At 41.1% G+C, this 26,788-nt stretch overlaps 1 protein-coding gene across 3 annotated transcripts in view; it reads right to left on the reverse strand.

Annotated features, from left to right (window-relative positions):
• Positions 1–26,788, reverse strand: part of LOC138748361 (adenylyl cyclase-associated protein 2-like) — a 224,855-nt gene that overhangs the window by 55,814 nt on the left and 142,253 nt on the right. For all 3 annotated transcript variants that reach the window (XM_069908429.1, XM_069908420.1, XM_069908412.1), the window contains 3 exons: positions 18,571–18,714; positions 16,194–16,279; positions 9,977–10,082 (listed from right to left, as the gene is read on the reverse strand). In XM_069908429.1, coding sequence (XP_069764530.1) covers positions 9,977–10,082; positions 16,194–16,279; positions 18,571–18,714 — 336 coding nt within the window. The remainder of the gene's footprint in view (positions 1–9,976; positions 10,083–16,193; positions 16,280–18,570; positions 18,715–26,788) is intronic.

Below are 26,788 nucleotides of genomic sequence, written 5' to 3' on the forward strand. Positions count from 1 at the left end.
TTATGGGGATCATTTATGACTCACTATCTTACTTTATAATTTTACTCCAATGTAATTAAACTATTTGATTTGTATCTTTTCCACGTTCCTTATATTAATTGGGTTTTTTTAAACCTTCATTTATCTTTTAATACCAGTCATATATAGCATCTGGCAATGCAGTTCGGTACAGGGTTTGAGTTTTTCTCCTCTACTATTTTCTTCTTTCCTTTTTTTTGTATTATTAGTTTTTTTTTAAAAAAGAATATATTATTTAGAATATGAATGATGGATATGATTTACAATTTATTTATGATAGTGATATACAGAATATTTTAGCGGTGTTTAATTTATGAAACTGTCCATACTATCTTATCGAATACTATATTTTTGTTTGTACAAGTCCTTCATTTTAAAAAGAAAGAAAAGTGTCTTTTGTTAAATCTACCAGTTTTAAAAATATATCTAATATATAAAATATATCTAATACTTTTGGAAGCATTTGAGTATTTTTTGTGTATTACGTTATTTTTCATGAATTTCTAATCTTTTGGAAAATTAAAGCCTTGCAGAACAAACGGGGACTTAGCTCTTCGTCCAATATGCTCCACTAAGCAGGTGTACAGCAACGTTAGACATAGATCTTTTGTTCTGCCATTTCTTCACTGAAAACAGAATGAAGTGAGTACGCACTCACTGTCCCATTATGAGAACACCTGTTTTAATTGAGCACATCAGCCAGTGACATTCAACCCTGGCAAGTTAGCCAGCTGAACAGCAGCCGACTAGGTTTTTGGGCTGTAAAAGGACTTTACAGAGCAAACAAAGAATTGCTTAGTAGGAATTATTTACCAGGAAAATAAACTCTTCAACAGCATCTGTTGTGTTTTGTCAGGGCCCCAGGTGTACATAACCACATTAGCTTTGTATAATTAACAATATCTTCTCAATGCAGGCTTCTGCTTGGCTATTTCTTTATCGTACCACTGTGCTATTTTATTGAAGAAAGTACTTGCTCAGAATAGATTAACACAGTGGATGACTCAGACTCAGACTCAGACCAAAATCTTGCAACCGCACGTCTCTAACCAAGATGGCAGTGCCTGTACTCAGACCAGGGAGGCAGTGGACCAGCGTAGGGCACCAGAGATGGGGAAACCCCCTCCTCCCCGAGGAGAAGCAGAGGAGATGACCCTACATGATGGAGACCACAGTAGTGGACCAGCAAGGGGCTCAGGGACCCACACAGGCTGTGGGCGACTTGCAGTCAGGGGACCCGCACATGCTGTGGGCTGCTAAAGACTAGCTCATGGGAACCAAGTATCGGTGGAGCCTGGATTCGAGAGGATGCTGAGGGCAAAGGGCTCCCAAAGGACCTTGGTTGCTGAAGTCTTCCTGATCATGTCAGAGGTTTGAATCTGGAGCTCAGGTTGCTGATGGATCGAACAGGAATCTGTGCAGCCACAGAGGATGTGGGAACACAGGAGGTAAATCCACGGAAACTCAGTGACTCTGAAGGGACTCTCTTTTGCTTCTCTTTCTTTATGACTTTAAGCGGTGCCAAGCAATACGAATGATGACTTTTAATCTTCCTTACGGCAAACAGAAGGCAATTTAGTGTAATATTACAAAGGAACCTTGAATCTTTCACTTCCTAGAAACATAGAAACATAGAAGATAGGAGCAGGAGTAGGTCATTCGACCCTTCGAGCCTGCTCCGCCATTCAACGAGATCATGGCTGATCTTAAAGTTCAGTACCCCGTCCCCGCCTTCTCTCCGTAACCTTTAACACCCTTATACTGAATAAATATATCTAATTCCCTCTTAAATATATTTAATGAACCTGCCTCTACTGCCCTTTGTGGCAATGAATTCCACTGATTCACCTCCCTCTGGGTAAAGAAATTCCTCCTCATCTCGGTCCTAAATGGTTTGCCTATTATCCACAAACCATGGCCCCGGGTTCTGGATTTTCCCATCATTGGAAACATCCCATCTGCATCCATTCTGTCCAGTCCTGCCAGAATTTTACAGATCTCTATGAGATCCCCTCTCAATCTTCTAAACTCCAGGGAGTACAATTCCAATTTGCGCAATCTTTCCTCATAAGTCATTCCTGCCATTCCAGGTATCAGCCTGGTGAATCACCTCTGCACTCCCTCCATTGCAAGAACATCCTTCCTTAGATAAGGTGACCAAAACTGCACACAATACTCCAGGTGTGGTCTCACCAAGGCCCTGTACAGCTGCAGTAAGGTATCCTTGTTCCTATACTCAAATCCTCTTGATATGAAGGCCAACATATCATTTGCCTTTTTAACCGCCTGCTGTACCTGCATGCTCGCCTTCAGAGACTGGTGTACAAATACCCCTAGGTCTTTCTGCACTTCCCCATCTCTTAATCTATTGCCATTCAAATAGTAATCTGCCCTCCGGTTTGTATTACCAAAGTAGATAACCTCACATTTATCCACATTGTAGTGCATTTGCTATGTATCTACCCAGTCCCTCAATTTATCCAAATCACACTGGAACTTCCTGACCCCCTCTTCTGTGCACACAACCCCTCCTAGCTTAGTGTCATCTGCAAATTTGGAGATATTACATCCAATCCCCTCATCCAGATCATTAATGTAAATTGTGAACAGCTGGGGTCCCAGTACAGATCCCTGTGGCACCCCACTGGTCACCGCCTGCCACTCAGAAAACGAGCCATTTATCCCAACTCTCTGTCTTCTACCTGCCAGCCAGTTCTCAATCCACATCAATACTTTGCCCCCAATCCCATGAGCCTTGATTTTGTAAGCCAGTCGTTTATGCGGAAACTTATCGAAGGCCTTTTGGAAGTCCAGGTACACCACATCCACTGGCTCTCCCCCATCTATTTTACCTGTCACCATCTCAAAGAATTCCAATAGATTTGTCAAGCACGATTTGCCTTTTGTAAATCCATGTTGACTCCGTCCGATCCCTTCTCTGTTAGTCATATGCTCCGCTATTACATCCTTAATATGGATTCCATCATTTTGCCCACTACTGATGTAAGGCTCACTGGCCTATAATTTCCCGCTTTTTCTCAACCCCCCTTTTTAAATAGTGGGGTAACATTAGCTACCCTCCAATCCATGGGTACTGATCCTGAGTCTATCGAGTTCAGGAAGCTGTGTGACCTGCTGAGGTTCTAAAGCACTTTGGTGTACTACACTAGACCCCAGCACCTGCAGATTTTCTTATTTACCTCCATGCTAAAATTAAAGGCTTTGTTATAGTCTAAAAGAGCAAAAGATCTATTGAAGGTCATTGACTTGAAACATTAATTCCTTTTCCCACTCACAGCATTTTCTTTTTTTTCTACTTTCACCCATCCTTGAGGTGTTAATTCGTTGCTTTTCTTGGATGGGATCAAAGTTAACACAAAAAGACAAAAGACACAGGAGAGAAATAGGCTGTTCAGTCCATCAAGTCTGCCCCACCATTTAAGCATGAGTTGATCCATTTTCCCATTCTGCCCCATTGTTCGCCCTTCTCCCCATAGCCTTTGATGCTCTGGCTAATCAGGAAACTATCAACTTCTGCCTTAAATAAACCCAATGATCTGGCCTCCACAACCGCCTGTGGCTACAAACTCCACAGATTTACCACCTTCCGGCTGAAGAAATTCCTCCGCATCTCTGTTCTAAGTGGATGCATTTTAATTCTAAAATTGTGCCATCTTGTCCTAAACTCTCCCACCATGGGAAATAACCTGCTGGAATATTTCCTGTTATTTACTGCTTTAATGACAAATTCTGCATTTTCAGGTTTGGGAATCTTGCTCTTAAAGGGAATTTTTCTACATTATTCTTTCTGTGGTCAAGTCGTCACCGTAAAGTCTGAGTCAATGAATAGGAAGGAAAGATGCAAGCTTGCTTATTTTTTATTTCCATTGTTAATGGGATTTAATGAGAATTCATCAGCTATTTACTTTACCAAGTCAATTCAGGAAATTCCAAATGATAAACCCCCATGCATTATCCTCAGAGGATAAGTCTGTACACTGTGTGCTGTTCATCAAGCTGGTTACCTTTAGTTTTTAAATTAAATTTTAAATTTAAATTTAGACATACAGGATGGTATCAGGCCCTTCTGGCCCACGAGCCCATGTCGGCCAATTACACCCAATTGATCTTCAACCTACAGATGCTTTAAAGGGTGGGAGGAAACCGGAGCACCCAGAAGAAACCTACATGGACACGGGGAGAATGTACAAACTCCTTATTCTCAGCAATGGATTCGAACCCGGGTCAGATGTTGCGTTAACCGCGATGTAACAGTGCCGCAATCAAATACAATTAAGAATGATGCAGCTCAGATCAATTCAACTTAACCTTCTCCTTGAAGTATTTTACACCCACACACATAACCATGATGCACAAACTTCTTCTAAAAGTTTCTGAGATTTCCAATATTTTAAAACTTTTTGATGTGTGAAGTGGCACATTTTGGAAGGTCAAATCAAGACAGAGCACAGGGTAAATGACAGGATTCTTATCAGTTTCGAAGAACAAAGGGACCCTGAGGTCCAAATCCATAGATCTCTCAAGGTTATCACGCAGGTTGACAGGGTAGTTAAGAAGGCTTATGGTACGCTGGGCTTGATCAGTTAGGGGATCAAGTTTAAGAGTCACGATGTAATGTTGCAGCCCTATAAAGCTCTGAAGATACCCCCCTTACTGTATTGTGCTCAGTTCTGGTCACATCATTACAGAAAGGATGTGGAAGCTATTGAGAGGGTGCAGAAGAGAATTACTAGGATGTTGCCTGGATTGGACAATGTGTCTAATAAATCAAGGTTAACAGAGCTTGGGCTTCTCTCTTTGGAGTGAAGAAGGATGAGAGGTGACTAAATAGAGGTCTACAAGATTATGAGGCATAGATAAGGTAGACAGCCAGCAACTTTTTCCCCAGGCCAGGAATAGCAAACACCAGAGACATCAGTACAAAGTGAAGGGCTGGAAAGTTTAGGGGAGACATCAGGAGTAAGCTTTTTTTTTTAAGAGACTTGTGGGTGCCAGGGATGGTGGTAGAGGTTGCAACAATAGGAACTTTTAAAAGACAGGCACATGGATGCCAGAAAAATAGAGAGGTAGGGAAGGTGCAGATTGTTGAGTAGGTTTATATAGGTTGGCACAACATCGTGCACCAAAAAGCCTGCACTGTGCTAGAATGCTTTATGTTTTGCAAAGGACCAAACTGCAGGTCAGGGTATTATCTTGTGATGGGTAATTTGTAACTTAAGACTATGTAGGGAAGTTTTAAAGTAATACAATCTGAACCAATCTACATTAAGCTAAAGATTTATTTTCCTCATTTATGCAGAGATTTCTTTCTGCTTGTTAGCCTTTGCGGTAATGAGAGTGACATCCACGTTTGCAATGTGCTTTCTCATTCCACTGCAAATGGTTCTGTTACCAGGAGAGGTGATGGGGAAAAGATTTAAATGGGGTCTACGGGGATCATTCGAACACAGAGGGTGGTAGATATATGGAACAAGCTGTGAGGAAGTGGTAGAAGCAGGAACAATTGCCATATTCAAAAGGCATTTGACAGCTTCACAGATAGGAAAGGTTAGAGTTACATGGGACTAACTTGGCCAGCATGAACAAGTTGCAGCTATTGTCCTGTTTCTGTGCTGAAGAACCTGATGACTTGATTTTCCTGAAGTAGGTGCATTGTGGTATTTTCTGTGGATGGTTCAATTCCCCACTAGGGAGTCCTTGGCACACGAGGGCATTCCTACCCCACCGTGAAATGTTCTCCTCCTAAATGGGCTTTGCGCATTGAAGTTAAACAGGGAGTTGGAATTACCCCGAGATGCAGCACCTCAACCATCAAATGGAAACAGCTGCTTTCAAATTCTCAGTGGATGTGTGTGCAACCCCTCCCATCCAAAAACAAACAGGAGAGTCAAACAGCTGAAAAAAAGTGTTAAGACGGGCTTCCAATTTAATAGCACAAATTGCTTAATGAGGCTTGACAACACTACAGAGTTTCTAACAGAGTTGCACAGATGAATTTTCAGGCCAGAGTACAAGCTGAAATCCTTGTCAGTAACTTCATTTAGAGCAGGCAGTGAACCACAGAATGTGCTTGGGCCACAACTGTAATCTTATAAATATATGGCACTGAAACATTAGGTCATTATTATATTTTAGTACACAATCATAATGCTTTTCCAGAGCAATTAAGGGCAAATGATCCAAACCACTGCTGACCTTGCACTGTGAACTATTTCTCATTCGCAGCTTGCCTTCCGGTAAACATTTCTGAAAATGATCAAGACAACTTCCAGTGCCAAGCTTGGAATTACCGTCTAGGTGTCAAATGTAACTGAAATTTACCATGGTGTACTGTCTTGCTGCGTTTCTGCTAAACTGTTATAAACAGGTATAAATGTACAGCCAAGTCAACGTCCATGTACATGACTGCCAAGGGACAGCAAAAATTACAAATACCCTCAGCCAACCAATTTTTCACCCCCTTGGGGCATCTCCATCGTTGCACTCTACACTGCTTTAGAAAACAGAAGAGCTCAAATGGATGGCTCATACTAACCCTCCTATTTATTAAACAATATTTATTTATAGTTATAGATGCATACAGTAAAACCCCTGGTATCCAGCACTTCTAGGGATTGGTAGATGCCGGATAAGTGAATTTTCCAGTTGCCTGAATTGCGAGTTGCGTGATTGGTGAACTAATGAAATGCGTGTCATTTTTAAACTCCCATATTTTTTACCTATTTATATTCTGTTTTTTTTTGCCAGTTGCTCGAAGCTGCCAGTTGCTTAATAATGGGGACTCAACTGTATATGTATCGTTTGTATGTTTTACACTGAGAACCTGAGAACGCTGTTTCGTCAGGTTGTACTTATACAATCGGAGAGCAATAATGAACTTGAACAGGCCCAAGATGTCTGCGCTGAATGTGATAACGAAATCTCTGCTGCTTTAACATGATGTGTACGTCAATGTGCATCCTCTGTTCCCTACATATTCATGTGGTTACAGCCTGCTTCTTTAAAATGACATTCTGGGAAATAAAACCAGGAAAGAGAAAGATTTGGATTTTGCCACTCAATGCACGTGGGCATCATTAAAACAGAAATTGATCCTTTAAAATGACCTCTAAAATAGATACATATGTCCTCTGAATATTTGAAAAATGACCACCTGCTTCTAAAACTCCATCTACTGTACAGAATACAAGAGTGTTTTGACCTGCATTTAAATACAGATTAAACTCCTGTATGATGCCCCATTTTCCTAGAGTTACCTTTTAAAGAAATTGAGACATGTTTCATTGCTGATCCATTAATCGAGGTGTTTTGAATATTGACATTTATTAGATATTGTACATTACAATTTACCTAATTATGTACCTTCTACATAAAGAGCTGCTTTACCCTAGATGGCTCAATTATGAGCACTCTCTTCTGCGTTAGCTGTGCCTGGTTTGATTCCCTGAAAAATATGTGAGCACGAAATCAAGCTGTCAGTCCAGTTTTGTATGGATCAGGCTAGAATTTCTAATGCTCAAAGCTACATTTTCAATTGTCAAGTGAATGATGGAATTGCTAAATGCAATCAACCTCTTTGCACTACAAAATTATAGAGCTCCCTTCCTGCTGCACTAGCACTGAGGCTGCTGGGCACTTAGAGGGACATCAGTCGATGAAGAGTAAATGAGAGGTGTCAATTTTGCAAACTTACACAATCCATGCTCATCTTATCAATGGTGCAGGCCTCAGAAACTTAAAGGAACTATCTTTATCTACCACTGGGTTGGTTAAGTAGGAAACCCGTGGTGGGTGGGTGGGTGGGTGGGTGGGTGTGTGTGTGTGTGTGTGTGTGTGTGTGTGTGTGTGTGTGTGTGTGTGTGTGTGTGTGTGTGTGTGTGTGTGTGTGTGTGTGTGTGTGTGTGTGTGTACATGTGTTCCCAGAATCACAGTGCGGCTTTCGTGCAAACAGAGGAACTACTGACATGGTCTTTGCCCTCAGACAGCTCCAAGAAAAGTCCAGAGAACAAAACAAAGGACTCTACATCACCTTTGTTGACCTCACCAAAGGCTTCGACACCATGAGCAGGAAAGGGCTTTGGCAAATACTAGAGCGCCTCGGATGCCCCCCAAAGTTCCTCAACATGGTTATCCAACTGCACGAAAAACAACAAGGTCGGGTCAGATACAGCAATGAGCTCTCTGAACCCTTCTCCATTAACAATGGCGTGAAGCAAGGCTGCGTTCTTGCACCAACCCTCTTTTCAATCTTCTTCAGCATGATGCTGAAACAAGCCATGAAAGACCTCAACAATGAAGACGCTGTTTACATCCGGTACCGCACGGATGGCAGCCTCTTCAATCTGAGGCGCCTGCAAGCTCACACCAAGACACAAGAGCAACTTGTCCGTGAACTACTCTTTGCAGTCGATGCCGCTTTAGTTGCCCATTCAGAGCCAGTTCTTCAGCGCTTGACATCCTGTTTTTCGGAAACTGCCAAAATGTTTGGCCTGGAAGTCAGCCTGAAGAAAACTGAGGTCCTCCATCAGCCAGCTCCCCACCATGACTACCAGCCCCCCCACATCTCCATCGGGCACACAAAACTCAAAACGGTCAACCAGTTTACCTATCTCGGCTGCACCATTTCATCGGATGCAAGGATCCACAACGAGATAGACAACAGACTCGCCAAGGCAAATACCGCCTTTGGAAGACTACACAAAAGATCTGGAAAAACAACCAACTGAAAAACCTCACAAAGATTAGCGTATACAGAGCTGTTGTCATACCCACACTCCTGTTCGGCTCCGAATCATGGGTCCTCTACCGGCATCACCTACGGCTCCTAGAACGCTTCCACCAGCGTTGTCTCCGCTCCATCCTCAACATTCATTGGAGTGACTTCATCCCTAACATCGAAGTACTCGAGATGGCAGAGGCCGACAGCATCGAATCCACTCTGCTGAAGATCCAACTGCGCTGGGTAGGTCACGTCTCCAGAATGGAGGACCATCGCCTTCCCAAGATCGTGTTATATGGCGAGCTCTCCACTGGCCACCGTGACAGAGGTGCACCAGAAAAGAGGTACAAGGACTGCCAAAAGAAAGCTCTTGGTGCCTGCCACATTGACCATCGCCAGTGGGCTGATATCGCCTCAAACCGTGCATCTTGGCGCCTCACAGTTTGGCGGGCAGCAACCTCCTTTGAAGAAGACCGCAGAGCCCACCTCACTGACAAAAGACAAAGGAGGAAAAACCCAACACCCAACCCCGACCAACCAATTTTCCCTTGCAGCCGCTGCAACCATGTCTGCCTGTCCCGCATCGGACTTGTCAGCCACAAACGAGCCTGCAGCTGACGTGGACATTACCCCTCCATAAATCTTCGTCCGCGAAGCCAAGCCAAAGATGTGTGTGTGTGTATGTGGGGTGTGTGCATGCTATGCGAGTTTGTGCATGTGCATACGGGCTTTCACGTGCAAAGGTCTTGCTACCTTGTGTCCTTCAGGCAAGGCAATAAAGCAAAGACACTACCTGTATGCTTTCAAAAATCAGCGGAGATCTTGCTGGTGCCTTGGAGAGCACCAATTCCCTGAATAACATCAGTGCGTCAGATACCTGTTCACTAACACATTACTTCTCATGGAAATATGCTGTGTGTTCATTTGGCTGCCACAATGGTACAACAGTGACCACATTTCAAAAGCACTTCTCTACTTGTCAAGCAGTTAGTGATGTTATGAAATAAATCATAAAAACAGATAACATCTTTTTAAATCATATTTTTCCACGAATACATGTAAATAACTTTAGAATAAGAAATCCCTTTCTATGGGCTTTACTACGAATTCGAACCATTTAAAATGGAATTAAGATACTTTTTAAAAAGAGGAGACGGAATTAGGTGATGCCATTGGCATCCATGTCAGAGAAAGCACAGACATATTGGGTATACTTACAGCCTTATTCCATGAGAGCCCAGTGGTGTGGTGCTCCTTAATGTAGACCTGAAGTTCTGTCCAGATGCTGAGGAATGATTTGACCCATTCTACATGTTTCCTGTCACTGCAGTTAAATAAAATTGAAGAGAACAATGACAATTAATTTTTTGGAATTTAACTGAAGCTTTTTAACATGAAGATTGGCTTTAAATGGCATTAAAGCTCCTCTTTAGGACAACACGGTTAGCACAAAGCTATTGAAGCGTCAGCGATCTGGGTTTGAATCCGGTGATGTCTGTAAGGAGTTTGTATGTTCTCCCTGTGTCTGTGTGGGGTTTCCTTGGGAGCTCAGGTTTCTTCCCACCCTTCGAAAATGTATGGGGATTGTAGGTTATTTGGGAAGCACAGGTTAATGGGCCGGAAGGGCCTGTTACTGAGCAAATTTAAAAATATTCACACCAAATAAATTATCAAAACAATATCAAAAAATTGAACAAATAATGAATCTATTAACCAAAATTAAGCACCTATTGCCCGCGTGTGTAATAAACTTCTTCAAGATTGCAACAAGGCATATGCAATGGTGAAATGTTTAATGGATTTCATGACCCTCTTTCACATGGGATTTTTTTGTACAGACGACAAACAATAAAAGGTTGCTGAAGGAGTACAGAAAATGAAATGAGAGCTGCCGCAGTTCCACCAACATGACCAGGGTGTTTTGTCCCTTTCCATGAACTGTTTCTTCCTCGTTGAGATAACATGTCGAAGGACAGAAGAAGCAAGGGAAGGGAAAAAGAGAAGGAAATAAGCAGAAAAAAAAATGCAAGAAAATGTGATTACAGGCTCATAACCAAACCTACAGATTAGAGACCAAGGACAGCAGCTACTGCTGGATAACCACCAACAACAACAAAATCCCTGAAGAAAACCCATCATTAGGCCAGTGTGAAATTTGGATATCCATGCCAATTCAAAATCTTCATTCCTGCAAATGATAAGATTGTCATTTGCCTGCAAGAAGAACTTCTTAAGACTTCAAGTGTTTGATCCCTGGGAGTCAAATTCAAGTTTTGTCTCATCCGATTGTATAAACACAAGCCGACAAAACATTGCTCTCCAGTTCTCGGTGCAACACACTACAAACACACATACAGGCATTTCACACATAAAGACAAACAATACATATGGACAGTACATATACACAAATATTAAAAGTAAATCATTGTCAAATAAATAGTCAAGTCATGGAGGGTTTTTATGAGCAGTTCATCAGTCGTTCAGCAGTCTCACTGCCCATGAGGAGAAAGCTGTTCCTCAGCCTGGTGGTTCTGGCTCTGATACTCCTGGATCTCTTTCCCAACGGGAGTAGCTGGAAGATACTGTGTATGAAGTGGAAGGGGTCCTCGCCGATTTTGCGAGCCATCTTTAGACAATGATCCCTATTATTGGGGCGGTGGGGGCGGGGGGGGGGAGAGGGGAGTGCGGAGGGAGGCACCAGTGATCTCATTCAGAGCAAGATACCCAACACTAAATGTGCAGTTTGTTCTTTAAGCTATCATCAGTCAGTTGGAATCTAAAGAGTTAGCACATGCAGGAAAATAATCTGCTGTTACTTTGAATTCTCTGAAGAAATTGTTTACATTTCTTTGGTGACAATGGAAGAAAATAACCAGAATATTATGGGAATGAGGTCAATTGTTTCAGCACTCATTACCTGAAAAATTAATTTGTAATTTTCAGCCCTGGAATAGAATGCACTGTACTACATTAGTCAGAACCTTCCTCCTTCATCTATTGGGCTTGGACCTGATCTGTTCATACATGTTGCTGTTAAGGAGCTGTAACCTCATCCCAAGTCTAGTGGGTGGTTGAAGAGGCCATTCTGTCCACCAAGTGTGCTCCACTATTCCATCAGGAGCTGATCCATTCTCCCACTCAGCCCTAATAGAAACAGAAGCTCATATTAACACCATCTGGTTGGAGGGTGCCTCAATGGAATATGAGGTGTTATTCCTCCAATTTGCAATTCATCTCAGTCTAGCAGTGCATGAGACTGTGGACAGACATGTCAGCAAGGGAATGGGATGGGGAATTGAAATGAGTGGCCATTGCAAGATCCACACTATTGCGAGGTGTTCAACAAAGCGATCTCCCAGTCTGTGCCCAGTCTCTCTACCGTAGAGACCACCACATTGGGATCTGCTGAGGTTCTCCAGCATTGTATTTTTACTGCAATCAGTACAATCTTCTCTCTCGATATTGCCCCAAATCAGATTGTTTTCAGTCCCTGTGGCTATAAACAAAGGAGAATAATTTCATCCCACACAAGATGCAGAATCACATTAGGCTTAGGGTCACATGAGCAGGAGAAGCTCCCCGCCACAATGATGAACTATACTGGCTTGGTCCTGAACTTTGTGGTGAATTTAGAGTTCAGAGAAGCTTTTAATCTCCACAGGCTGCAAACAAAGCCACATGCACATACTTAAATGCATATATAGGAAATTGCTAAGGACTTTTTAAAAAGATTCTCTGCAATTACTGAAATAAAAAAATGAGATAATTTCTGTTGGTTGTCACTGATTACCTGCTGCACCTGCTGCACATGGTGACAGATAATGACTAATGCTCCAAATGGCCTTATTAAGATGGTTCAGACAGCCGTCTAAATGTGTATCATATGGTGGACAGTCCAGAACATTATACAGTTTTTCCTTTGTCTAAAGTACAAATGAAAAATGTAATCCACACCCTCGGCTGCATGCATTAAAAAAAGATCAAAACAAAAGAGCACTTGTACCAAGATCTTGGTCCCAAAATTATTGAGATTTGTCTCCATGCAGAATCAAGATTCTATTGGCTAACTTACTAGTTTTGGAATCTTTTATCAACATTTTGAGGAATTGTAAGATTTTTTTTTGCCTACTAAATACTGGAGTGTCAAAGGAACAATTATATCCAACAGTTTAATTTTATTCTTCTTCTTCTTTGGCTTGGCTTTGCGGACGAAGATTTATGGAGGGGTATGTCCACGTCTGCTGCAGGCTCGTTTGTGACTGACAAGTCCGATGCGGGACAGGCAGGCACGGTTGCAGCGGTTGCAAGGGAAAATTGGTTGGTTGGGGTTGGGTGTTGGGTTTTTCCTCCTTTGTCTTTTGTCAGTGAGGTGGGCTCTGCGGTTTTCTTCAAAGGAAGTTGCTGCCCGCCAAACTGTGTGGCGCCAAGATGCACAGTTGGAGGCGATATCAGCCCAATGGCAGTGGTCAATGTGGCAGGCAATGTGGATTTTATTACTCCATCAAGAAATATCAAAAATAACTTTTAAATTTAACTATTTAAAAAAATATATTTACAGTACGGTAAAGCCAATTCCATTTAAACACATGCCACCTATTTCACCCAAATTTACCTACAACCGCTGTTTGCTTTGGATGGTGGGAGGGACATGGGGAGGATGTAGGATCTATGGAATTATTGGCTTCAAAATATTTTTTAATGTGTAAGGGCACATCCAATATTTACCATCATTATTACCACAGTCCTGCAGTCTTGAGCTGTTGGGGAGACTGTTGCAGAATTTCAACAAGACTAGCACCTTTAAACGAAGGGGGGGGGGGGAAATTCCAACGCATCGGCTGCTTTTGTTGAGAAGAAGGCATTCAACGCGGTTGTATTGCACGTCATAGACCATTCTCAACCCCCCAGGACTCTGCTCAAAGTTTATGGGCCCCCTTCGCCGTGAAGAGGTTTAGATGGTTTCTTCTGCACTTCTCTCCTCCTGACTCGATAAAAAACATTTTAAAAATCCCTTAAATATGTGGTAGCCCCCATTCCCCTGTTGAGCATGGCTCTTGTGGATGGTGTACACTGCAGGAATTATGTGCCAAGAGGACTGCGTTGCCCTGAATGGTGTTGATTATTTTTAGTGGAGGTGCATATCCACTCCAGTGGAGAGGGTGCCATTCCCCCCTTACACTGTATCTTGTAGTCAGTGAAAAGATCTTCAGAAGATGAATGGCAAAATACTCTGACCTATTTTACAGTTCATTGGTGCAGTTAGTTTTTAATCTTCTGTTTTTTTATATAATGGTGGCCCATCCAGATAATGAATTCAACTCTCAAAGTGAGGCCTAAACACCCCTCTCTGTAACTGGACCCTGAAGTTCTGAACGGAAAGACCACAGTCTGTCCGGGTCGGCAGCAGAATGCCGAGCACCGTCACGCTGACCACTGGTGCACCTCAGGGCTCTGTGCTCAGCCCGCACCTGTTTACACTACTGACCCACGACTGCATCACCAGATCCATCTCCAACAGTGTCATCAAGTTTGGAGATGACACAAAAATCTTGTGCTACAGTATGAGAATAACAACCTGAGTCCCAGCTTGGACAAGATGAAGGAGATGATCGTGGACCTCAGGAGGACTAGGGACTACATATCAATAACTCTGTAGTGAAGAGAGCACCAAATTCCTTGGAGTCAACCTACATAGTGACCTATCCTGGATACACATCTCTTCACTCGTCAGGAAGGCGCAACAGCAACTGCACTTCCTGAGAAGACTGAAGTGGACAAGGCCACTGCCCACCGTCATGTCAACTTTTGACAGGATCTCTATTGAGAGCATCCTGGCAGGTGGCATCACAGTATGGCACAGTTGCTGTAGAGCATTAGATTGGAGGTCAATCCACAAGACCATAATAGCTGCAGAGAGGATCACTGGGGTCTCCCTCTCTCCCCACTCCCCACATCATCATGATTTACTGGGATTATGTCCAAAGAGTGCTTGCAAAATTGTTCAGGACCACCATGCAAACAGCATCTTCCAGCGCCTCCCGCTGGGAAAAAGAAACAGGCGGATCAGAGGCAGAACCACCAGGCTGAGGACCAGCTTCTTCCCATGGACAGTGAGAAGGCTGAACGGCTGAAATAAACTGCTCATACTAATCCTCCAAGACTCTACTATTTAGTACACAATATTTATGTATTTATTATATATATGTACTGTTTATAAATCACTTGTAAATGTGTGTGCCATGTCTATACATGTAGTTGCATTTTTTTACAACGAGGACTAAAGAACACAGTTTCGTCCAGTTGTACTTATACAAATGAATAATAAAACCCCAGATATTTACAAAGATGACCCTGGGCAATGTGTGTCTTCGTCATGCCTGGATTCTATGGGTGAAGAGCAACATCATCCTTATATTTTACAATAGTAAATGACACAAATAATTGCCACGGTGAACAATTTTTGAGAGGGGAAACCTAACCACAATCTGATGGGTCTGGATTGATGGATGGGACATAGTGAATAGGAAAACAAGTTTTCTCCCTTACAAAGTACAGTAAAACCCCCAGTATCTGGCACCTATGGGGATTGGTAGATGCCGGATAAGTGAATTTGTTGGTTGCTTGAGATTGTGTGTGATGTGGATTGGTGAACTGACCGCAAGAGGGTGCCAATTAAACGTTTGTATTTTTTACCTATTTATTTTCCACAATTTTTTTTGCCGGTTGCTTGAATTCCGGGTAACTGGGATTTTATTGTATCAGTTCTATGTAATAACTAGCAGTAGTTCTTTAACAGCCAGCAAAACTGATGGACTTTTATTTTCATTTCAGATTTATTTAATTAATTGAATTTGGATGCCAAGACTTTCATGGAATTTGAATTTAGTCACGTTCAAAGTTCAGATTTATTGTCAGAGTAGTTATATGTCATCACATACAAACCTGAGATTCTTTTTTCCTGCAGGTCAGGCAAATTTTCTACTTATCGATAATGTAAAAAAAATGTATTCGAGAAAAGATATGCATACAAAAGAGAGAAACGTAAACAAGAATCACTGATTGTGATTTTGAGGTGAGGAATCTTGGGATCCAATCACACATGTCCATGAGTCTACCATTCACTTAAAATGCTCACTAGCCATGGTTGGGTTATGTTACAGTCCTGAATATTGGGAGTGGAGGGAATGTATATGTGGGAAGCTCAATGCAGCCAAGCCCCAAGGGAGACACTAATGTATCGATTGTTAAATGTTACATTCTAAGTACTTCCACTTGAAACAATGTCGACAGGATGTAATCGTTCAATACTGAACTCCACTTAGTCTGTTTTCAAAACATTTTATTGTACTCCCAGAATTTATTTCCAATTTTAAACCTCGCAAAACTTGCAAACATCAGATTTAAATGGATGGGAGAGCAAGAAAGGAAAACTTACACATCCTTAAATTCCTTCAATACTCTGTTAGTGTAGAAGGTGGCAGCATCGTTCATCTCCTTAACAAAAGGACCAGGCTTAGGGGTCTAAATTGACAACAAAACCATGAGGCATCAGATAAAGATGGATGACGGGAAAAAAGTCCGAAAGAGAAAGCACATTAGATTCAACAGGAAGCTAATTATCAGTATAACCCAGTTAAAAAAGCATGACCAAAGGTGGGATACATGCTGATATTTTCATAGGATATTATAGCACCTGAGGTGGCTATTTGACCAATTAGACTAACCAACAGAGTCTCTTCCTAGAACCTCATCGTCTTTTCAATGATCATGGCTGGTTAAAATAGTGAGCCCTCTTACTAATTTTACCACCAGAAAATATGAGATTACATTAAAAATTTATCCAATATCTCAATCAGCCCTCAGTCTCCCAGAAATTATTGGACTATTGCTGCACTCTGGGTTAAATTGATTTTTTTTTAAACTGCACAGCATCAATTCTTTTTGGAATTGCATTAAGGTATTTTGGAAGATAAAGGATAGACAATAATCCATCTCGCACATTTCATACCTGCTATTAAAAAAATGTTCCATCAACAACAATAGTTCAGTTTGACTGTTCCTTTGCAGGTCTAAAATTTACAGAAGTTCATGGTAACATTCTAAAAACTCTAATTCTCCTTCCAACACTGGTTATTTTCAAACAAAAGTTTATTTAATTTAGAAATGTAATAGCTTGAAGCAACATTGCAGATATTAGTATGAGAGCTTTTGTGGCTGTACTGGGTGTATCACTGCATGCCGGGACCATCACATGACCATCATGTATCGCTGCATGCAGGGACCGTCACGTATCGTCATGTGGGGTACCATCATGTGACTGTCATGCATCGTTGTGTGGCAGTGTCGTCATGTGACCATCATGTATCATTACGTGCCATGGTATCATGTGCCCATCATTGAGTAGCAATGCCAATACGGGACCATTTTGTATCATTGCGTGCCAGTGCCATCGCGTAACTGTCATCTATCAGTGCTGGTGCCATCATATCTGCAAGGCCACATGCCCCTTGTATTTTCAAACTGTGTGTACCCACTGTGGTTTAGGACCATCCATCAATGAGGCTCCAGTGTGCTACAGCCTTCTCGACCCCTCCAACCGCACAATATTCTCACAAAACACACCAATATGTAAAACACAAAGCAATGGTCAAACCAAACACACTGGGGTTTGCAGCACAGAGTATGGAACTGATAATTTGTCACAGTCAAAGGAAATCTGGAACTTACTCCCCCAATAAACTGCTGAAGCCTGGACAAATTTTCAAATCGAGATGGACAAATTTTGAGAGTTAAATTTATAAAGAGTATATAATAGAAACAGGCAAATGGAGCAGAGATTGAGATTAGCTACAATTGAATGCAGATCTGGCTTATTAAGATATGGCCTGTTCCTGTTGAGACAGGAATATAAAACATGGTTTTGTATAAACAATAATAAAAACAGTTGTGCTGGAGGGACTCAGTTGGTCTCGCAGCATCCTTAGGAGGTAACGATATATTACCAATGTTTTGGGCCGGACGGAATCCTTCCTCAGAGTAGGAGTAAACCAAGAGATGGGCATCTGTGTTGAAAGGCTGGTGAAAAGGGTAGAATGGGAGGGGGAGGAGTATAGACCAACAGACAAAAGGTGTTAATTGGATATGATTAGAAGACAGGAGGGAGAAAAGGTGGGGATTGAATTTGGCTCCGTGAAAGGAGACAGAGGTAAGAGGGACAGAGAGAGAGAAACCGCTAGAGTAAAGGATACATGGGAAAAGATGGGGGGTGGGTTTTTAATGTAAACCAGAGAACTCGATGTTAATGCCATCCCATTGGAGAGGGCCCAGATGGAAGACGAGGTGTGGTTCCTCCAATTTGTAGGTGGTCTTGGTCTGATAGTGCATGGGACCATGGACAGACATGTCGGCAAGGAAAAGGAGCGTGGAATTGGAAATGGGTGACCACGAGGAGATCCACACTATTGTGAATGAGTTCCTCCAGCTACTATAATCACAGTGTCTGCAGACCCTGTGTTTCACTGTTATATAAATAATAACCATGCAATAGGTTGCAGTCTAATCTCTGTATTCAGAAGGGATTAGAACAGCTTGAGCCATGCTGCTGTGATTTAAAATGCTTCTGAGATCTCGATACACATTTGGTACATTTGCAGTTGCTGCAGTTTTATTGAAATAAACTCCTTGAAGACTGGGGAATCTCACAATGTGCAGACCATGCATAAGAGTTTGAGATCGCTACTGTTTGTCACAGTGGAACTAAAAGCACCAACTTACTCTGTAGCATTTATTTGACATGAAATCTGTCCACTTACCACTGCCACCCACCCCAGAGCTGCGATGCTCTCACTAACAGCCGACAGGTGGTTGAACAGCCTGCTACCACGGTTCTTCTCCCGGAAGTTCTGAATCTCCTGCATTCTATCAGACATGGGCTTGAGCAGTGTACTCATCTCACTCTGGGAGAGAGAACAGGATACAATGTTAATTGGAATGACTCCATTGTCCATTCCTCCCTTCCCACCACCTTGGTACCTACCCCTGCTACAGCAGGAGATGCTCCATATGTGCCCATGCCACCATTCAGGGCCCCAAAACAGTCCTTTCAAATGAAGCAACATTTTATGTGTGACTCTGCAGGGGACTTGTACTGCATCCAGTGCTCCCGTTGTGGCCTCTTCTACATCAGAGGGACCAGGTGAAGACTGGGTGATCGTTTAATTGACCACTGTCCACCCATTGTCCAGCCCTTGAGTCCTGGATGCCTGGTGCAAAAGTCCTACCCATGCACAACACATTAGGAATCTACTTTACTCATATACAGCTATACAACTCATGATATGGCGTGTTTTTCAAGAATTGTATGAAGTCAAAAGCTAAAGATTCATCGAGTACATGCTCATTTGTTATCTCATGTTTGCCCTCAATATTTCCAGATCATCCCTAATTACTCCTCAGCGCTTAAAATCCCCCAAAATATTGAAATGGACTTCAAAGCAGGTTGAGGGTACGGTGGTGTAATGGTGGCATTAGTGGAATAGCAACCAGAGTTCATACCACCATTAATTTTGGGATTTAATTTTTTTGAATTTTTTTTCCATATTTATACATATCAAAATGTTACATTTTCAAGATATAGATAAGGTTGTTATGGTGTGTATACACACACACACACACACACACACAACCCCTTCCCTCCCACCTCCTTCACAGTATAAATCCATACACCATCAGGGCTTACAGTTGGTTTTAAAAAAAGAGTCTTCATTGGGGAGGTCACTTCAATTTTTATAATTATAGCACCTTTTTTACATTTATATTTAGGCCCCTGTATAGTCACCATATTTTTATAAATACATCATAATTATTCTTTAGATTATATATGATTTTCAACAACTGTTCATCTCTGTCTTCCATCATTCTATCTGTTGAGGGGAGTTGGATTTCGAAGTAATCGCAATACATTTCTTCGTCACAGCTAAAGCTATTTTAACAAATTAAATTTGGAATTTAGTTAGTTTATTACCTATTTCAATAAAGTTGCCCAAAAAGTAAAGCTCCAGGTCATTCATGAAGGCCACTCCTGTTATCCTTGTTAATATTTCAGTAATATCCTTCCATCAAAAGGTCTCACCTTCCCACACAACCACGTAGCACATAAAAACATTCCTTTTTCTATTTTCTTTCTCTCTTTGGCTTGGCTTCGTGGACGAAGATTTATGGAGGGGTAAATGTCCACGTCAGCTGCAGGCTCGTTTGTGGGTGACAAGTCCGATGCGGGACAGGCAGACACGGTTGCAAGGGAAAATTGGTTTGTTGGGGTTGGGTGTTGGGTTTTTCCTCCTTTGCCTTTTGTCAGTGAGGTGGGCTCTGCGGTCTTCTTCAAAGGTGGTTGCTGCCTGCCGAACTGTGAGGCAGTGGAGAGCTCGCCATATAGCACGATCTTGGGAAGGCGATGGTTCTCCATTCTGGAGACGTGACCTACCCAGCGCAGTTTGATCTTCAGCAGCATGGATTAAATGCTGTCGGCCTCTGCCATCTCGAGTCCTTCGATGTTGGAGATGAAGTCGCTCCAATGAATGTTGAGGATGGAGCGGAGACAACGCTGGTGGAAGCGTTCTAGGAGCCGTAGGTGATGCCGGTAAAGGACCCATGATTCGGAGCCGAACAGGAGTGTGGGTATGACAACGGCTCTGTATACACTAATCTTTGTGAGGTTTTTCAGTTGGTTGTTTTTCCAGACTCTTTTGTGTAGTCTTCCAAAGGCACTATTTGTCTTGGCGAGTCTGTTGTTTATCTCGTTGTCGATCCTTGCATCCGATGAAATGGCGCAGCCGAGACAGGTAAACAGGTTGACCGTTTTGAGTTTTGTGTGCTCGATGGAGATGTGGGGGGGCTGGTAGTCATGGTGGGGAGCTGGCTGATGGAGGACCTCAGTTTTCTTCAGGCTGACTTCCAGGCCAAACATTTTGGCAGTTTCCGCAAAACAGGACGTCAAGCGTTGAAGAGCTGGCTCTGAATGGGCAACTAAAGCGGCATCGTCTGCAAAGAGTAGTTCACGGACAAGTTGCTCTTGTGTCTTGGTGTGAGCTTGCAGGCGCCTCAGATTGAAGAGACTGCCATCCGTGCGGTACCAGATGTAAACAGCGTCTTCATTGTTGAGGTCTTTCATGCCTTGTTTCAGCATCATGCTGAAGAAGATTGAAAAGAGGGTTGGTGCGAGAACGCAGCCTTGCTTCTCGCCATTGTTAATGGAGAAGGGTTCAGAGAGCTCATTGCTGTATCTGACCCGACCTTGTTGGTTTTCGGGCAGTTGGATAACCATGTTGAGGAACTTTGGGGGGCATCCAAGGCGCTCTAGTATTTGCCAAAGCCCTTTCCTACTCACGGTGTCGAAGGCTTTGGTGAGGTCAACAAAGGTGATGTACAATCCTTTGTTTTGTTCTCTGCACTTTTCTCCCAGAATCACAGTGCGGCTTTCGCGCAAACAGAGGAACTACTGACATGGTCTTTGCCCTCAGACAGCTCCAATTCCTATTTCTATTCCACATCTAAAACACATCTCTGATATTTCTGATTTTGATTTTTACAGTTTCTGTTGTGTGAGGTAGAAAATTATACTAACCTGTATCTTGCATTTATAATTAATGTCATGCTATCCAAACATCAATCAGACCAGTATCTTGTCATTATTATACTCCTAAATTTATCTCCCAACTCTCTCAATCTCTGTAAACCTGGTTTTGCTCATTTCTTAGATATAAATTTAAGTGTGTTCCCCAGCCAAAATGTTTGTTCCATCTCACTAATTTCAAGTGGGGAAAATTTAGTCCCCATCTTTCTCTTAAGAATGATCTTAACTGGAGAAAACAGAAGGAAGTCCCATTCGTTACTCCATACTTATTTTTTGATTCTTCAAAAGACAGAAGAGATCCTTCCATATAACAATTATCAATATCTCTTATTCCTTTACATGTCATAAATTCAATATTTGTTACCCAGATTCATAATTTTTACTTCAGAGTGTCCTTAGTGATATACCTTTTTTCCCCGAATACAGTCATTTATTTCTTGCCATATTCTAATCAAGTGTATTAATATAGGATGATCTGGGTTTTTTTTTGTTATTGACTTAACATTCTACTTATAAAGTCCTTCATTGTCCCTTCTTTTATTGAATTCACCCACATTTTAATCCACAAGTTGGGGGGAGACTGTTTTCTTCAAAGAAAGATTATAGAAGTCTTGCTTCTGCGTTAGATAATACTTCTTAAAATTCGGAAATCTAAGTCCTCCAAATTTATAATCCCCTGTTAACTTTTCCAGTGCAATTCTTTGTACGTTGTTATTCCATATGTAATAATTTAAATACATTTTTAGTTAGTACAATAGGCAACGATTGAAAGAAATACTGTAGTCTTGGTATTACCTTCATTTTTATACAATTTACTCTTCCCGCTAAAATTGTTTCCTAATCAAGAGGTATAATTAAGCTTTTATAAATTCTTTAAAATGTTATCTGTCATTATTCGTAAGTATTTCATTTCATCTTTCTTCCATTTAAATCTACTACCTTTTTGGTATCTTTCAAATTCAAAGTTTTGAATGGAATTATCTCACTTTTGTCAATATTTATTTTATATCCTGATATTCTTCCATATTTTTCTAAAATTGTTTGCAACCTTATTATGGATTCAGCTGGGTCAGTCCTATATAATAGCACATTATTACAAATAAACTAATTTTATGTTCTTCTTATCCAACTTTGAAACCCTTAATATCCAGATCCCTTCTCATAATCTCCGTTAGTGGTTCAATAGCTAGATTGAATAATGCTGGTGGTAGGGGACTCCCCTGTCTACTCAATCTACTCAAGGGAAAAACAGATGACATTTGGTTAATAGTTATAATTTTTAGTTTGTGGCTTATGATATACTGTTTTTATCCAATTTATAAATTTTCTACCTACACCAAATGTTCCCAATGTTTTATATAAGAAAATCCATTCTGGTCGGTTGAATGCCTTTTCTGCATCTAAAGAAATAGTCATGTTTGGATTCAACCTTGATTTTGTCATATGTATTATATTAAATAATCTACTCAGACTATTTGAAGAGTGTCTTCCTTTAACAATCCTACCTGATCTGGATATATTAATTTTGGTAGATACCCAATCTGTTGGCTTAGTGCCTTTGCTAGAATTTTATAATCTGCGTTCAGAAGTGATATTGGTCTGTATGATGAGGTGTTTAGTAGGTCTCTACCTTTTTTTAGTAGCACTGTAATTATAGCAGTTGAAAAAGTTTCCACGAGCGTCTGGGTCTCCACTGTCTGGTCCAACACATCCATCAAAAGAGGGATCAACAAATCTTTAAATTGACTAATTCTGATTTATATAGTTTCATATAGTATTGTCTAAATGTTATTATTTCTTTCTTTTTGATTATATATTATAGTATCTGTTTCTTTTTCTATTGCATTTATCATTCTGGATGACTCCTGATTTAACCTGCTAAGATAACACTTTATGTGCCTGTTCTCCAAGCTCATAACATTTTTGTTTAGTTTTTAAACATCATTTTTTCCATTCTATATGTTTGTAGTGTATTATATTGTAACTTTATGTTCTCTAATATTCAATATTTTTCTTGTCTTTCTGATATTCTTTTTCCAATTTTGTTTATGTCCTTCTCTAGACCTTCCAAACCTCATGATTTTTAGTGTAAGAAATAATTTGACCACTCAGATAAGCTTTAAGCAAATCCCCCATATTAGAAAACTGTTGTCAGTGGAGGGAAGATTGTTTTCACAAAATATTTCTACCTGTCTCTTAATAAATTCACAAAAATCCTTCCTCTTTAACAATGTAGTATCAAGGTGCCATCTATACATACTTTCTTGCTTTTCCATTATTTTAATAGTTAACGGTAATAGTCTGATAAAAGTCTTGCCAAATACTTTGCTTTTACCTCTCTTCTTTGTGGCTGGGTAGATATTAAAAATAAGTCAATCCTTGTATGTGAATCATGTACCCTTGAATAGAATGAGTAGTCTCTTTCTAAGGGGTTGTGCTGCCTCCATACATCAATTAAATTTAAATCCTTCATAAGTGATCATGTCGTTTGTGCAGCTTTCACCCTTGTTGTTGTTCTCACTGATTTGTCCAATATTGGATCTAAACAAAAATTGAAATCTCCTCCAATCAATATATTTGTCTCTCCCCTGCCATTTTTAAAAAGATATCCTTCATAACAACTTCATCATCATAATTTGGGGTGAAAATGTTCATAAATGTCCATGATTCTGCATAAATTTTGCAGAGTCCCATTACAAATCTTCCAGCCTGATCAGTTAAAGTTTCTTCTATTATTATTGGTATATTTTTATTAATTAAAATCTCTAAACCTCTTGCTTTTGATCCAAATGAAGATGATATCACTTGCCCCACCCGTCCTCTTTTTAATTTCGCATGCTCTACTTTGGTGCGGTGTGCTTCTTGTAAAAAGACTATATCTGCCTTTAATTTTATTAGGTATGCCAAGACCCGTTTTCTCTTCACCGTCCCATTAATTCGATTAACATTAAAACTAATAAATTTTAATATTCTATCCATATTCTTCTTTAAAACAACTTTTTAAATAGTAAAATTTCTTTGACTCTTTAAATAGTGATCCTTCCCCTTTAAGCAAAACAATGTCCTTTTCCTGTTGGTGACTTATACGTAAAGTCCTGAAAACCTGCAAAAAATCCCGTGTAATCTCTCAAAGATGAACCCCTCCCTTTAACACCATCTATTTCTGGTACTCCTTTCCAGTTCACCGGGTCACTTCCCTCGATTCCTTCCTTTAGGCCAATAATTCAGCCACCATTTCATTGACTAAAGTTCTCCATATGGTCAATTTTGTCAAGCAGTCCTTCTTTATCCAACTCAAATTCTTTGGCTCTTTTATCCCCAAAGCCTTGAGTTTTTCATGTGTTTTCATTAATTCAAACTCTGCTAGACCCATTCTCTCCATCAGGTCTTCAATAATCTCTTTTATTTCAGTCATTTTCTCTGTCATCTCTCATCACTGTTTTAACACTTACGAATCGGTTATTCAGATTCTCCATTTTTTTCCAGGATGATGCTCAATTCTTGACCCAACTCGCCAGTTTTACCAGGTTCTGCTGGTCCCATTGCAATTTTTGTACTGATCCCTTTCGGCCTTTCACCTGATGTTTCCGGCTGAATAGGAGCTTTTTCAATCTTCGTTCTCGGCTGTCTTGGTTTCTTCGTGCTAGTTTTATCCATTTATAATGAAGAAAATTTTGATTTTCAAGTTTTGACTGTCTAAAGTTCAGGGGCAGTCAGGGATGGATAAATAAGGTCAAGCATTGTCGTCAGCATCAATGTCCCAACAATGTACCATGCAAGGGAGTCACGGTAGCATAGCACTATTACAGAGCCAGCGGCCCAGGTTCAAAACCAGCACTGTCTGTAAGAAGTTGTACATTCTCTCCGTGTCTGCGTGGGTTTCCTCCGGGTGCTCCGGTTTCCTCCCATGCTCCAAAACATATGGTGGTTGTAGGTTAATTGGGGTATATGGGCAGCACAGCCTCATGGGCCGAAAGGGCCCATTACTGCGCTGTATGTCCAAAAAAAATCAACGTGCAAAAATGAGGACAGTCTATTTGAAAACCATAAGTTTGGATTTCCCATTTTCAAAGTTGTGGGAAATAAAACTGCTTTGGTGCAGTTTTACCAAGGACATTGGAGGCTGCCAAGAGTTTTGATGATCATTCCATCTACAAGGTTGTTGCAGGCCTGTCAATTGGTTGGCTTCATGTCATAATTTATACACACGTGTAACAGTCGATACTATGTAAAAGGCGACCTCCCCCATTTTTGACCCTGGCCACCTGCCCATTAGACCTCCCAATACCCCAACCACCATCTCTCGTCCAGGCCCTGGCTGTCCGCTCACCAGAGTTTCCGATGCCCCGACTGCGAAACCTCAACTCAACCGCCCATCCATCCGACCTCCTGATGCCCCAAACATGGAGCATTGCCCTGAATGCCCGATGCCCTGAACACAGACCTAATCACTCACCTTGAACTATGGAGGTACTTACTGCATGTAATAATCCACCCCCTAAATTTTACCCTAAAAATTGGTCACCAAAAAGTGACTATTACGAGCATATATGGTAGTTCCAAACTATCTTCCTCAACCTCATTCCAATTTTGTCATATAAAAGCAAATCAAATAACTGTGGGCAACATAACAGACAATTTAATTACTCTATCAAAAAGACTATATGTCGAACCATAATTTTGAAACAAAAAGTAATTTTCTTTTCTCAAAATCTTGATAATGGAAGAGTAGAGAACACCAAGTTCCTTGTGTCCATTTAACTAGTGACCTATCCTGTACACACAATACCTCCTCACTTGTCAGGAAGACACAACAACGAATGCACTTCCCGAAAATACTGAAGTGGGCAAGGTTACTAGCCACCATCCTGTCAACTTTCTACAGGAGCTCTATTGAGAGTGTTCTGGCTGCTGTATCACAATTGCTGTAGAACAGAGATGGTCAAACTGGCTAAAGTTAAGAGTCACATACAATAAACTTCAGATGTTTGCGAGCCGCAAGATGAGAAAATATTACATACATGTTTTTAATCAAACATGCACATTTTGTTACAAAGATTTTATTCTTGTACTAAGAAATGCATGTACGTAATCATATTTATTCATGCATGACATTTTTAAATTGCTAATTTGCATTAGTTTCAATGATCAAAATGTACACGCACTAAATATACTCATGCAACTTGTGGATCAATTTTTAAAGAAAGATTTAGGGGCGGGGTCGACATGCATACAAATTTTGACCATGGTAAATACCTGAATCATTCAATGCATCGTGAAGTATGGGAAGATGAGTGGCTGGAGCCTAGGAGAGAATCCGTGGTGGGGCTTTGGCAGCTCGTATGAGTTGGTGGGCAGCTGAGCCTGAGTGTTAAGTCCATATTTGAGACATTAGGAGC

Source organism: Narcine bancroftii, chromosome 1 (genome assembly GCF_036971445.1).
Source record: "Narcine bancroftii isolate sNarBan1 chromosome 1, sNarBan1.hap1, whole genome shotgun sequence".
NCBI lineage: Eukaryota > Metazoa > Chordata > Chondrichthyes > Torpediniformes > Narcinidae > Narcine > Narcine bancroftii.